Source organism: Thamnophis sirtalis, unplaced genomic scaffold, assembly GCF_051295495.1.
Source record: "Thamnophis sirtalis isolate CommonGarterSnake01/CBP01778 unplaced genomic scaffold, rThaSir2_p1.2 scaffold_1, whole genome shotgun sequence".
In the NCBI taxonomy this organism is placed as follows: domain Eukaryota; kingdom Metazoa; phylum Chordata; class Lepidosauria; order Squamata; family Natricidae; genus Thamnophis; species Thamnophis sirtalis.
The window spans coordinates 23437609-23453193 of NW_028261381.1; the positions used below are offsets into that span (position 1 = coordinate 23437609).

At 35.2% G+C, this 15585-nt stretch overlaps 1 protein-coding gene and 1 long non-coding RNA gene across 3 annotated transcripts in view; both read left to right on the top strand.

The window, feature by feature from the left end:
• LOC148049357 (uncharacterized) overlaps nucleotides 1–15585 on the top strand; it is a 354694-nt gene that overhangs the window by 176846 nt on the left and 162263 nt on the right. The gene's annotated exons all lie outside the window — the stretch shown is intronic.
• The window catches only part of LOC106555171 (neurabin-1), a 58627-nt gene that overhangs the window by 19579 nt on the left and 23463 nt on the right, over nucleotides 1–15585 (top strand). For both annotated transcript variants that reach the window (XM_087709025.1, XM_014073951.2), the window contains exons 8-13: nucleotides 1672–1725; nucleotides 2987–3216; nucleotides 5133–5223; nucleotides 5310–5481; nucleotides 6109–6260; nucleotides 9699–10008. In XM_087709025.1, the coding sequence (XP_087565151.1) occupies nucleotides 1672–1725; nucleotides 2987–3216; nucleotides 5133–5223; nucleotides 5310–5481; nucleotides 6109–6260; nucleotides 9699–10008 (1009 nt within the window). The remainder of the gene's footprint in view (nucleotides 1–1671; nucleotides 1726–2986; nucleotides 3217–5132; nucleotides 5224–5309; nucleotides 5482–6108; nucleotides 6261–9698; nucleotides 10009–15585) is intronic.

Below are 15585 nucleotides of genomic sequence, written 5' to 3' on the forward strand. Positions count from 1 at the left end.
AATTATCTTTATTTTAATAAGGCCAGAAAAACCACTTTATATAGCTTATTCATTAAGAAATATTGTTTAGTAAGCATATCTAAATAAGTGATAAATTTAATACATAATCATAATAAATCATTAAAGCATGAACAATACCAGAATCAATTCAATATATGTAGTCCTTGATTTACAACAGTTCATTTACAACAGTATTGAAAACAGTGACAGATGACCATTTTTCACATGTACAAACTTTGCAGCATTCCCATGGTCACTTGATCAAAATTTTGGTGCTTGGCAGCTGGCCTGTAGTTAAGACGGTTGCAGTGTACCAGATCACATGATCCTCTTTTACAACAAACAAAGTCAATGGTGAAGTCAGATTCATTTAACAGCCGTGTTACTAACTTAACAACCGTAGTGATCCACTTAAGAACTGTGGCAAGAGCAATCATAAAATGGGGCGAAGTTCACTTAACAAATGTCTCACTTGGCAACAGAAATTTTGGGCTCAATTGTGGTTGTTACGGAGTACCTGTATTGCAATAATCCAAGCATACAAGCACAATAAGGGCATAAGTTACTGTTCGGCACATGCAACATTTTCCATGTAATATCACCTATGGGATTACACTATGTTCTTTTACCTCTTCCCAATCCTCACTCCATCTCTTACATTCCATTCTTCAGTCCTTTCTGGGGCAAAATCCAGATAGCTGTTCCAGCTGCGGTACTCAAATCTCAGCTTTCTCCACCCTATTCCTTTTGGCTGCCTCAGCAGAACAGTTGTGACCTCGGTGCTGTTGATGTAACACTGTCCCCCCCTCACATCCCAAGCCACTGTTCCCAAAGAAGTTGCCTTTTCAGATTCTGTTACTTCCTTCCACTGTACTTTTAGCTAATAACACTTTGAAGGCTCTTCTCTTTTGAGAGAAGAGAAAAGCACATCCTTTTTATATAAAGCATATATTTTATACCTTTCTTTTGATTTAGTTGTATAGTAGGCTTGAGAGAATTAATTTTTATCTTTTAAGCCTCCTAATGAATACTTCTTGCCATCAGTAATAATGCTGATTATGTAAAGAAATATTTTCAGGCAGTTTATATCAGAAAGTATATTAATATATCAGTTGGAACCATTTTTATCTAGCAATATATCATGATCTTTAACATGAATCTATCAGTGACTCTAGTCATATTTATCTTACATGAGTGGGTCATATAATTATCAGTTGGAAATAATTCAAAAAGAGGAAGAGCTGCCTAAAATTGGATGTCAGCAAAATTGGTGGGAAAAACAAGTTATAACTACTTCCTCTGACTAGTTCTAGCTTTTTATGTTTAGATAAACTATTGTCTCTAAGCCACAAAATGGGAATTTGCAGTCCATGCAGATATTGCTGAATTTTATCACTTAGCAGATTTAGCCAGCATGGCTAGTAGTGAGGTAATTCATGAACCGTAGCTTAGCAGTATCTTGAGACCAATTGGTCTGGTGTAAGTATACAATAAACGAGTGGTTTTATTCTGCTTGAGGAGAAGAGTGTGGGCACTTTGAGATTATGAAACCTTATTGCTTACAATGTGATGGAAAAAATGTGAACAGTAATAGATATATAAAATGAATTTTCAAATTTCTGTTGCACCTTTTTTTTCTTCAATAAAACTTTCCATGCACTTTTCTTCTAGTTACAATTAAAGCATGCAGTTACAGTGGCTGAAGTTAATCAACTTAAGGAAAAGGTAAATCTTCAATATATACTTTTAAAAAATATTTAAATTCAGTTATTTGTAAATTCAACTTGAATATATTAAGGACAAACAAGATAAAACCGAATTCTTAATTTCAACTAAAAACAGAAAACATTATTGATGTAATTTGTGCTAATCTGTGAGGAATATTTTCTCTGGAATTTCATTACACATGTCATATACTTGTTGAAATAAAAATAAATAAGCATTGCTGGATACATGCAAATGAAAAGCACAAATAAAAAGGAGGAATAATTTGTTTTGTGAGGATAACAACATGTCATTTGTAAGTAAGGGCAGTGCCTTATTCTCATCCAGGGTACATGGGTTAGAATTGTTTGATACTTTGAGATTTTTAATATTCTGCTATAGAATATCTTTTTACATAAGCCCTGTCTCCCTTCCCCAATCAATTAAACAACTGTTCCACTGCTTGTAATGCATTTTTGATAACAGAGAAGCATATTTCATAGTGTATGGATCTTCTATAATTTTTAGGCCATTTGCTTTCTTGTAATTAAAACATAATGTATGACTTGATTACTGAATCTAAATCACATACGCACTCCTAAAACTTTAAAACCTTTGCAGTATGAACTGAAAACAGTTTCTAAAAGTTCTGTAGTGATAGAAAAATACCAGGTAATCCAGTGGGGTTTTTTCTAGCAATGAAGCTAAAAATTTGCTGACTATATTCCTTGAAGTTTTGAGTTTGACAATATAAGTAAGAACATTTTCCTTATTTATATGCATTCTTCATTTAGTATATTTAGTATACATTCGTCACGTAGTGTAACCTATGAGAAATTGCCATCAAGAAACTAGGCAATTGTGTAGGAGGGAAACATTTGTTTCAAAGCTAGCATATTAATATCAGCAAAAATATAAAACATGTCCATAAAATTTTAGCTTACAAGTGAACTTTTGGAAAATAAGCTAAATATTTATTTTGCTTTCGGAGTAGTAGATATTTTATATCAGTTAGAACAGTTTTAATATTAGAAATTAAAGGCAATAATTTTAGATGACAAGAGATTTTTTTAAAAGCATGAATTACTACAAAATGAATTAATCTGTGTGGATTTTATGCAAATGGACAGCTGCTGATACTTAAAACTAAGGCAACATTAATAATTGTTCCTTGTTACATTTTGGAGATAAACTTAACTTGTTCGGCTTAAAATCTAATCAATTAATCTATATACATAAATGAGTAATTACTAAAGACTAATAATTTGAACTTTTTTTAAAGCTAAAAGCAACAGAAGCTGAAAAGATTGAATGGGAGTTAAAGAAATCGCAGCTCCAGGAAACTATAGATGATAACAAAGAAAAAATAAAAAAGCTAGAGACCTACTGGTTAGAAGCCCAGAGTTTATGCAAAACTGTAAATGAGCATCTTAAAGAAACTCAAGAACAATATGATGTGCTGGAAAAAAAGTATAACAAAGCGAAGAAGTTACTCAAAGAATATCAGCAGAAGTGAGTGTGTTGTTCTACTCTGTCAGTTAAGCTCATAGATATCTATGTGTATAATTTCTTACACGTAAAATGTTGTGTGCTATTGCTATATGTTTGTTTCTGTATGTTTGTAAGTAATTCACATCAGGGTTTTGAATTTTTTTTTTTTATTAATAGCAATAGCAGTAGACTTATATACCACTTCATAGGCCTTTCAGGCCTCTCTAAGCGGTTTACAGAGAGTCAGCATATTGCCCCCAACAATCTGGGTCCTCATTTTACCCACCTCGGAAGGATGGAAGGCTGAGTCAACCCTGAGCCGGTGAGATTTGAACCGCTGACCTGCTGATCTAGCAGTAGCCTGCAGTGCTGCATTTAACCACTGCGCCACCTTGGCTCGAATTTGTCCCTGAATTAAAGTCCCTATGTTTTAGTACATAGGGACACAGTAGCGTAGTGGCTAAGATGCTGACCTTGTCGATCAGAAGGTTGGCAGTTCAGCGGTTCGAATCCCTAGCACTGCATAACGGAGTGAGCTCCCTTTACTTGTCCCAGCTTCTGCCAACCTAGCAGTTTGAAAGCATGTAAAAATGCAAATAGAAAAATAGGAACCACTTTGGGGGGAATGTAACAGTGTTCTGTGCACCTTTGGTGTTTAGTCGTGCCGGCCACATGACCATGGAGAATGTCTTCGGACAGCATGTCTTCGGACAGCGCTGACTCTTCGGCTTAGAAACAGAGATGAGCACTGCCCCTAGAGTCAGGAATGACTAGCATGCATGTGCGGGGAAACCTTTACCTCAACCTTACAGTATTAGTGCTTTATTTTGGACCCTAGGAAAAAATGTAGGACAACATGAATTATGTAATTCAAGGAAAAGAAGAAAATACTGAAATGATATATTGTAGGCAGTGATGGTGTTGCAGTCTTATCAAAATAGATGGATAATGTGTTCTTCAGTTATTGCCTAATTATATCTTTTATCATTGGTTGGACTGGTTGAAGCTGCCAGGGGTTAAAGTTCAGTAATATTTAGAGATCATAAGGTTTAGGTTTTATTTAACTTGTATGCCGCCCTATTCCCGAAGGGACTCAGGGCGGCTAACAAAACCGGAAGGGGAAGGGAACAATATAAAAGGAAGAACAAAGACAGACAACAATACAGAACCAGTATAAAAGGTCTCAACAAACACACCAATTCGAGTGGGGATGGGACTCAGCAGCCTCAGGCCTGCCAGAACAGCCAGGTCTTAATGGCTTTACGGAAAGCCTGAAGGGTAGGGGGGGGTCCGAATCTCCACGGGGAGATCGTTCCAGAGGGCCGGAGCAGCCACAGAGAAGGCCCTCCTCCGGGTGGTCGACAATCGGCATTGGCCAGCAGATGGAATTCGGAGATGGATAAGTTCCTCATCTCTGATGTAATGTCATTAAAGAGGTTGTTTCCCAAAAATATTAATCAATTTCAAAATATGGGTATTCAGGCCACGAAAAGCAACTTAATTCTTGAGTTATTCAGTTGTTGAGGGATGATTGTGTGTTTTAGTTAGATTATTACGCGCAGCAGCATTGCTTGTAAGATTGGTATTAGATGGTAAAAAGAGGCAATCTGTTCTGCAAAGGGGAAGGGGGGGGGAGAGAGAGACATGGTGAAGATGAAAGACCAAAGGTCAGATGGGGAAAAAAAGGTCAGGAAAAAGATTGCAGCTCTATATCACATTTATACCATCTGTCCAAAGTCTTATTATTTCATATATATTTATAGGCAAATATGCCTAATAAATAATACAATATAAACAATAAATTGAAGGTAAAAGGAAATTGTCTCTTTTTTAAAGAAGAAAAATGATTGGTTGCTAAGAAGCTCAATTTAATAAACTTCACTTTTTTCTTGTTACTCCTTTATGTTGCATAATTATGTGTTTGTTCCCTCTTCCAGAGAAGAACTCGCGATAAAAGAAGATCATACAAAAATTATTGAAGAGAACAATCAGGAACATGCAAATCAATTAAAATTTTTGCAGGAGAAGGTCTGCACAAAATGATATTTTAAATGTTATTTTAAAGGTCTTTGTAAATATGTCTCAGTTTTTAAAATGATGTTTATCATCTTCAGATCACAGAGCTTGAAGACAAGTTAAAAATATATGAGAAACTCCCTTATTTGTTTGGAAATAGTATGTTATTAGACTCTGTCACACCAAATACTGAACAACTGGCAGAACATTTTGAAATTAAGGATGATATGCAGGAATTAGAATCTTCGGTGGAGAAATTAGATTTTTCTGGTGAGTAATAAAAATATCTATTGGTATGCTCTGCAAACTATGATACCAAAACCTCTGGCAAAGTCCTAATTGGTAGATACTATCCTAATTGGGACCAAAAATTCCATTGTTAAGCAACGTGGTCATGTGACTGCACCGTTTAGGGATGGCCAGTCCTGCTTGCCACCGTCAAGTGAGAATCCTACTTGATGTTGACTTCCAACTTTCTGCTGGCTTTCCCATCAACTTTGCTTGTGGGAAGCTGGCAGGGAAGCCGGCAAATCATGATCATGGGAGCTGCGAAGTTGTAGTTTGCAAGCCCACAATCAGGACTGCAGGGACTACAATGTCTCATTGTAATCACTGCTTGTTGCCGTTGTACATTTGAACAGACTCTGAATGAACAGTCATTAAATGAGGACCACTTAAATGGTCTGCAATACATTTTTATAACATGACATTAAGTTGTCCTTCTACAGCTGGCACAGTGATACTTATCTTCTTTTGTAAAACAAAATATCAGAATCTAAATTGTTATTTATCTAATTGTTACAAAGAAAAGGGAATATTGAATAATTTCATAATAAAATGAGGTGATGAATAAATACTACAGTAACGTTTGGATAAGTGACTATGCATTTGTTACAGATTTTGATACCTTTGTTGGAGACATACCAAGGTTAGATACAAGTGCCCATAAAGCTAAAGCCCAGCTTGCCTTGAAAGTAAAACGTCAGCCACCTTCTCGGTCAAAGCTAAAGGAATCTCTTGGTGCCAAACAAAAAGATAGAATCTCACAGGTATAGTGTTCATTTTATTTTTCTAGATATCATATGGTACTTTGTCTATAATTAAAGTATACAAGAGATAAAATATACAATTTACTCTGCATTTCTGGCAAATGATCTAAAACAAGCGTTTTTAGCCATATTTAACATTCATTCGTTCATTCATTCATTTTCTGTAGCCACCCAATTAAACTAAGTGACTGGATGTCTTGCAATTGATGTAGATACCGTTCATTCTTCTCAGCTTTCCAGTAATTATCAAATTTCAACTGCTGGTGCATTTGACAGAGGAATATTAGGCTAATAGGCATATACAGTTCCTTAAAAATATGGATTCAGTTAACAGGGACACAAGGGGCTTTATATTATCTCTTTAGTCTCACTTCTTTCCAGATGTGCAAGTACTTTCCTTCTTGGAAAACCGCTAACTTAAATTGGGTAGAAGAGGATAAAGTAATATTATATTTGTTACATTTAGTTTGTGGATTTGGATTTGGCTAGAAGGTATATAATTTCACAGGCCTTTTCCTACTGCTTAAGGAAATACTCATTTCTCATAAAACTGATTTTTTCCTCTTACATTTATTTTTATCTCTATGAAAATCATTGCTAATGTGGAATATAGAAAGGACTTTAAAAATCAATTTAAAGCATAAAGCTCAGCCCTGCTTGTGATTAGCCCTATAATCTATACTGAAACACCTGATTATGGGGGAAAATAAAGATTTATAATAGCTTATGTTTAAGATACATGAAATCAAAGCTTTAGTATGCTCTTGAGTACTATATCTGGGCTGCTAGGAGGTTGAAACAGACAATTAAAATAGGTTGACTTGCACTGTAATTTGCAATTTATTTATATAGCAATAGCCCTCAGACTTATATACCACTTCACAGTGCTTTACAACCATCTCTAAGTGGTTTACAGAGTCAGCATATTGCCAACAATCTGGGTTCTCATTTTACCCACCTTGGAAGGATGGAAGGCTGAATCAACCTTGAGCCTGCTGAGAATCAAACTGCCAAACTACTGGCAGTCAGCAGAATTAGTCTGCAATGCTGCATTCTAACCCCTGTGCCACCACAGCACAATATAAGATTTTTTTTATCTGGAAATGCCACTTAAGACATCACAGTCTCAGGATTTATTAGTTTCTTAATTATTAAATGCTGCATACTAAATTATGAATGCTTTTTTATCTGAATTCTTAACTGATATTCTACTGCTTGGTATTTTATTTATTTTGGCTGCCTTTTTATGTGTATGTACACATAACCAAAGAAATATCATTTTCATATATATATATGTATGTATGTAAGTATGTATGTATATGTGTGTGTATGCATGTATGTATGTGTATGTATGTGTGTGTGTGTATATACACACACACACACACACACATACATACATACATATTCATAGATTTTCACGGGTGTAAGTATGATGGTCTTGTATTCGGGTCTTTTCCTGTGTAAGATTGAGATTGTCTTGGCAACATTTCGGCGAGGGCCCACTTGCTATCTTCAGGCTGGTATTTTCAGCTTCATGCTTGTGCGAGTAAGGCGTGGTCAGAGCTGTCATTTTTCTATAAATCTTGGTGTGTGTGTGTGTGTGTGTGGAGTACTGGCTTTGTTGCTGTAAGTGGGTTGATTGGTTGTGTGGTTGCATCCTGATTGGTAGATGGAGTTGATGTTTGTAGATTGGTCGGCTGTTTCGTATTATCCTGTGTGGCTGAGGTGCTGGCTGTGTGTCCATTGTTCTTTTGTGTTGTAACGACCTGGGTGATGGGTGGGGTTCGTTTGTTGACTAGGGCTGGTTTCCAGATGTCTGGTAGACAGGAGGTATCGTCACGTTTATTCATGTTGTGGGGGTGTTTCTCTATTTCGATGGCTTCCATAATTATTTTCTTGTTGAAGTGTTCTGTTTTGGAGATTAATTTGGTTCCTTCAAAATCAATTACATGTCCTGTTGCTTTTAGGTGCTGGAAAAGGGAGGAAGTTTTTTCTTTTTTTCTGACTGCATTCTTGTGTTCTGCAATATTTTTACTGTTGCCTTTGTTATATTTGTGTTGTATTTGTGCTGATATTTGTGCTGTATTTGTGTCCTTACTGGGAGGGTATGGCTAGCTGATGAGAGCTAAATAGCTTGAAATAGATCTATACTAGTCTCCCTTTATTTATTTATCAGCACAAATACAACACAAATATAACAAAGGCAACAGTAAAAATATTTGGTTTCTGTCGTGATGGACTCTTGTGACGAGCCGATTGACAGATAATGGAAGCAGTTAGCTTCCTCCCATAATTGGGGCATACTGGGGGTTGTGACACTAAATATATACCTTCTTCCCTGGCTTCAGCTGATAAGGAGGAGGACCTGTGGCTTAATGGCGAAGACGTCTGCCTAAGATGTAATACAGCCCAGGTTCAAATCCCAGTAAGGGTATGGCTAGCTGATGAGAGCTAAATAGCTTGAAATAGATCTATACAAGTCTCTCCTTTATTTATTTATCAGCACAAATAGAAACATATATATATATGTGTGTGTGTGTATGTGTGTATATATGTATGTATGTATATATGTATATATGTTGTATTTGTGCTGATAAATAAATAAAGGGAGACTAGTATAGATCTATTTCAAGCTATTTAGCTCTCATCAGCTATCCATACCCTTACTGGGATTCGAAACTGGGCTGTATTATGAATTATCAGCACAAATACAACACAAATGTAACAAAGGGAACAGTAAAAAGTATTGGGTTTCTGTCTGGATGGTCTCTTGTGACGAGCCGATAGACAGAGAATGGAAGCAGTAGACTTCCTCCCATATTTGGGCATACCAGGGGTTGTGACACTATATATATATATATATATATATATATATATATATATATATATATATATATATATATATATATATATATATATATATATATATATATATATATATATGAGAGAGAGAGGTAAGAGTAATTATATCAATACATAATAACATAAATAATTATTCATGTTATTAAAAATAATATATAATGTTTGCATAATATAATGTGTAATTACAATTACATTTTAACATTTTATTTCATATTAATATAATTACATTGCTTATTTTTATATGTTAGTACACAGAGATGAAAAGATGTGGTGAAAGTGAAGTTGTAACAAATTAAGTAATGTCCTGGTTATGACAACTTAAGCAATTTAAGTTGGTGTTATGAAGAAAGAGTGGTATGCAGCAAGGGAATATTTCTAGAAAAACCTTTCACAACGAAGGCGTCACAAAAAGGATACTGTCATAATGTCATCTTAAGTTATTTCAGCAAGGTGATTCACAGTGAATTATGGATAACAACTTTAACAAATGAGCAATGTAGGAAAACCTGGATGTTGAAAAATCATAGTCCTAAAGTTGCTTAGAATATTAATGTTGTTTCCTTACTTATGTTTTAGGACATTAATGATGATACGGAAGAAAATACCTTGAGTAAGTTTCCAGATGTGACAGAAAAGGTCATTTCATCACAGCAAAGAGATACAGATAAAGATGATAAATTGGAGTGTGCTGAAAACAGTGATCTTTCATTAGAACCAAGTCCACCACTTTCTGTGCACTCTTCTCCGGTGTATAAACTACAGACAGAAGAGACTGCTGGAATATCTCAGCCAGTACCTAATGATGATTCTACTCCAAATTCTCCTGCTGGATATTGCCGAAATGTTAAGCAAAGAGAATCAAAAGGAAAGGGGAAAGTGAACAAAGGTAAGATTAAGATGATTGTATTATGTTCAGCCAACTGGGTATCATTGTGGTTGAAATAATTTCTTATATCTGCACTGTCACAGAACCTGAAGGTTTTCTTGGAGAAATGTGGATATCTGCTTCAGAAAAGGCACAAAGAGAATAGAGTCCATAGCAATTTTGTAACACATAAAGGCAGAATATTTATTCAGTGTAATGTTTGCATAGGGCCATTTCAATTATTGGGTTCCTTCAGGATCCACAACTGGACAAATCTCTACTAAGGAGCATGACTGATTTTCCATGAAACGAATCCCTCCTCCAAACTTTTAAAGGGTTTACCCTTTTTAAACCTTGATTTACAAGCCTCTTTTTTAAAGATAAATTATTAATTCAAATAATGAACCATTCCCTATACTTGCTTTAATGAGCATGCTAGAGTGCTCTGTACTGTGATATTTAGTCACCCATTTACTAATTTTATGCTCCCCTCCACCATATAATGCTCCTCTTCCTCATTACGCTTTTGCTTTTATATATATATATATATATAAATCCTCTAGCTTTTTTATAATTATGACTTTTTTTAGACTGTTGGATTTTCTATGCTTTTTAATTCACTGTACCCCATCTGCCTTATTCTAGTCTTTGACCGTTTCTCTTTTTGTAAGCCGCCCGGAGTCCTTCGGGATTGGGCGGCCTATACATTTTATGAATGAATGAATGAATGAATGAATGAATGAACGAATGAACGAATAAACAAATAAACAAATAAACAAACAAATAAATAAATAAATACAGGAGCACAGTGGTTCTCATGATTAGGATGCTGGGTTGAAGGTTAGCAAGTACATTTTCAAGAGCCAAGTGCTACTATAGGGCAGGGTGAGCGCCTGTCCGTCCCTCTAGCTCCTGCCAGGAACATGAAAGGAGCTTGCAACTGGAAGTCCCCCTGGACAACAATGATATTACCAGCTAATCCTTTCAACTTGGAAGTGTGTCAGTGCTTCTGACACAAGTAGAATGACAATCATAATAAACATTTGATATTAGCTGAATCTGTTCAGTGAAGATAAAATATGTCCTGATCACATATTAAAGCTATTCATAAACTATAAGACCAAAGTGCAAGGGATGTAACTCTGGCCACAATCTGAAGTAATACAGTTTACAAAATGCAAGTAATAAGCTACCATGGGATTGTAACGGCAACTTTTTGCTAAGTTTAGCAAGGCCGAATTTTGTTCTAATTCATGTTATAATTTCTATTGCAGTTACATAAATGCCTAGACGTGGTGGAATAATTATTACTTTATCATTTTAAAACATGAAGCACTTTACCAAATATTACATCGTATTTCCATTCGTGCAATGATAATTCTCCATTCCCCTCCCCTCCTTTCTTCTATTCTGGGTATATTGCTGTCAGAATATTTTTATAGAATGATTTACATTACATGTAATATAAATGATAGATGGGAAACATAGATAGATAGATGGATGTGTATCAGTTAATATCTCCTCACCAAGACAATCGTGTACATATTAGGTTCGTGATAATTATGCGTTGACATTGTGTGAACCATCCTTATTTTGGTGGGATTATTCTTCTTCCCACACAGGTCTTCCCTGCCACCATGTTGGTTTTTCTTCTCTCAAATAGTCTTTCTCAAGTGATGATCAGCAGTCTATTACCTCTTATTTTCTAAAAACAGTGCAATAAAAAGAAAGCATTAAATGGATCATGGGAAGTGGAAGAGATTTAGAAAAGTCATTCCCTAGAATTTGACAGGATATATTTGTTAGGTTAGGGTAGTATAGGTTTAGTCTGGCAAAATTCTATCTATACAGTGTGTGTACAGTGTATGTAAATAAAGACTGAACTTTGGCTGATCTAGGCCCAACAGATCCTCAAAGTTCCAGTTATTGCAGCCTCCTTGCAGTCATTTTCTAATAATTTTATTAAAGATTATACAGATAAAACTAATAAAACTAGACTTGCAGCCCTCAAGGTTTTCAATCTTTAATGAGCAATAAAAAATTCACTCCAAAGTAATTAAAAAGCTCAGGTTTGGTTGAACCTTGAGTCCATAAAAGACTACATTAATGGCTTTGAGCTCATTGCAGTCTGAGGATTCTCAGATGTCTGTAAGACATTGTAAAAGGTGCAGTTTTGCCTTCTACTGACCTTCTCCTCCCCTCCCCCCTCCACAGTCTGGAGTTCATATGCATAATCTAAAGATATGTCCTTGCTCCAGAGAGAATTCAGCAACCTGGATATAGCATCTAATTGCCTTTTGGCCATAATGTCTCCTGCTGTCCACAGGGCATCAGGCCACCATTCTTCCCCAGAAGCAACCATCCCACAAGCAAAGTCGATGAGGAAGACAGCAGGAAGTCAGATGTCACAGTTATGTGAGGTCCTTACTTAACGACCTGTGTAATCTTGCTTCACAACAGTGGCATGAACTGCTCTTGCTAAATGATGAGGTCACTTGATGTCACACTTTATGATCGCAGAGCATAGTAATGGCAATATCGGTCCAAATTGCCATTGTACGCAGAGAATTACCTGTATTTGGGATTCTTGTTACATGTTTTATTTTAGATTGATTTAACCATGATTTGTTAGAATAGTGGGCCCCTCTTTTTTTCAATTTACAGTTCAGTATACTTGAAGATTGCCCTCCTTATTGTTATTATATGCTGATAATATTTTGCATTTTATAGAGTAGAAATGTATGTTCCCAATCTTATTAATATATGATATAACATATAAATTCTATAAATAGTAAATCAGACTTGATGCTGTAACAACATTTAGAAAAGTGTAAGGACTGAGCTTTTTAGTTTATGGTATATATTGTCTTCTTTATTACAACATGAAAATTCCCACAGTATTTTCAGCTGATGACCTTTTCCCATTTTGGAAATGAAAGATAATCCAGACAGATGAGTACTTGGTGTAAGATGTATACTTAAGATAAATGCAGCACAGCAGTTGATTTATATTTTAAGAGGCTTTTACATATTTATTATTTCATCCAATTACCTTAAACAAATTTGTAAGGTAATGAATAGATTTGTATGGCAAGGACTTCCAGGAAGATTTCATTGCATAAATTACAAGTGCCTGCTAAGAGAGATGGATTTAACTTCCCACATATTCCAGTTCATTCTTGTTTCTTTATTATAATGTTGACTACTGTCTGGAATAAGGAATTTCAAATTTTATCCTCACTGGATCAATATATACCCTATTGAAATTTTGGCAAGTAATAGGAACTTGGCAAAGGCAGTTTAAAATGAATGGACCCTTCAACTATGCAAGACAAACAGTGTAAAAAAAGTAGATTGGTACATTAACAGAATAATAGAGTTGGAAGGGACTTTAGAGGTCTTCTAGTCCAACCTCCTGCTCAGGAAGGAAACTCTATACCATTTCAAACAAATTGGTTATTCAATCTCCTCTTAAAAACTCCAACGTAAATGTTGGAGCATTTACAATTTCTGGAGGCAAATTGTTCCTGATTAATTGTTCTAACTATCAGGAAATTTCTTAGTTCTAGATTGTCTCTCTCCTTTATTAGTTTCCATCTGTTGCTTCTTAGCCTGCCTTCAAGTGCTTTGAAGAATAGCTTGACTCCCTCTTCTTTGTGGCAACCCCTGAGATATTGGAACACTGCTACCATGTCACCACAGTTCTTTTCATTTAACTAGAGATACCCAATTCCAGCAACCATTCTTTATATGTTTCAACCTCCAATCCCATAATCATCTTTGTTGCTCTTCTCTGCGCCCTTTCTAGAGTCTCAATATCTTTTTTTACAAGTGTGGCCTTACCAAGATATTATAAAGTAGTATTAACACTTCACGTGATCATGATGCTATGTCTCTGTTAATGGAGTCTAGGACTGCATTGGCTTTTTGGCAACTCCAGCACACTGCTAGCTCATATTTCAGTGATTATCCACTAGGATTCTTAAGATCCCTCTCACAATTATTACTATTGAGCCAGGTTCCACTTATATTATAAATGTGTATTTGGTTTTTCTTGACTAAATGTAGATTCTTACTCCCCCATACATTTCACTTTCTTAGATAGTGCCCAATGTTCAAATCTGCCAAGATCTTCTGTGTCTTAAACCTATCTTCTGGACTCTACCTGCCAGCTTGGTGTCTTAGTATTCAACTACTTAGAAACTCACTGAATTTGGTATTCAGTGCATTTTGATATGAAAATTTTGTCCTGGTACTCGTTTGTGTGGGTCTCGATCAAAAGCTAGAGTTTGCTAATGTCAGCTACCTTGTGACTCACTACATTATTCCTTATTGGAAAAAATTATTTGATACTCATTGCTTTGGTATTCATTGCGCCTCCTGGAACCAATTAATGTTGAGTACACAGTTGAGTCACAGATATAACTGAACCATTTACCCATAAAATGTCATGTACAATCACAGTTAAAAATAATATATTTCTGGCAAACAAAGATAATACAAGCCATTGGTAAGTGTGCACATGCAGCCTACAGAATTTATGCTTTACAAATAAATTAATTTGCTGTGTACTATGTGGACCAGAATATTCTGCACAGTTTAGAATGGTGCATTATTCTTGTCTTTTCTTACTGTATCTTTTGCCTTTCTGCTCATCTTGCTGCACTATATTTTATCCTGCTATTTTTATTATGATAAGCTTGATGGTTTTGTAACGTAAAATGTAAAAGTTATGTTGCTTCTTAGCTTACAACTCTTTATAGTGAGTTTGAAGGAATTTCATGGTAGTTATCTCTAGGCCTTGGCTATAAAGAGTTTAAAGGTCCTAATCTGATAAATCAATGGAGGATCAATTGATTTTGATACAACAACATATGTCATCTATATTGGACACCTCAAAGAATGTTTGAAAAGATGTGACTATAATTAATGTTTGGGTAATTGTAGATTCCCTCAGGAGTCAAAATGTAAACACATATGGTTTAACTGTATCCTATTATTATTATTGCGCTTGGAGCCGACATCAGCAAGATTATTAATATGACTCTGGTTCTATTGCAGTATGGTAAGAATATGCATATTATTCTTGGCTGTATCCCCAGTATTTGGAATATATTGAGAAAGAGTGGATTTAGAGAGCGTGGGAGTTGACCAGAAAAATTAGACAACGCTAGAAAGAAAAATTGATTTGCAACAGTGTTTTGAACCAATTTTTGAAGTAGCTTGTTTTTGGCAAGATTTTAAGGAATATTATCAGTGTTTGGAATTACTTATTAATGTGATTTTAGGCCTTTTTTCTTTTCATTTATATGTTGTTATATTTATTAAAGTTGTGGTCCATTAGTATTGTTACACACATTTATATAATAGTATTTGTTTGCATACTATTGTTACAAAAAAGTTCCACAAATGAAATATTTTCAATAGTACTCAGCCACTTTCTACTTCTCACTCATAATCCCAATCTTCCAATTTTGCTGCACTTTATTAAGATTCTTGAAATCTTAATTTTGGCATGTCCTAAAGATTTGAGAATCTCTCCAGAGTTTAAGAGATCTTGAATCTTTTTTGTTCAAGCCCCCACTTATCCCACCATTA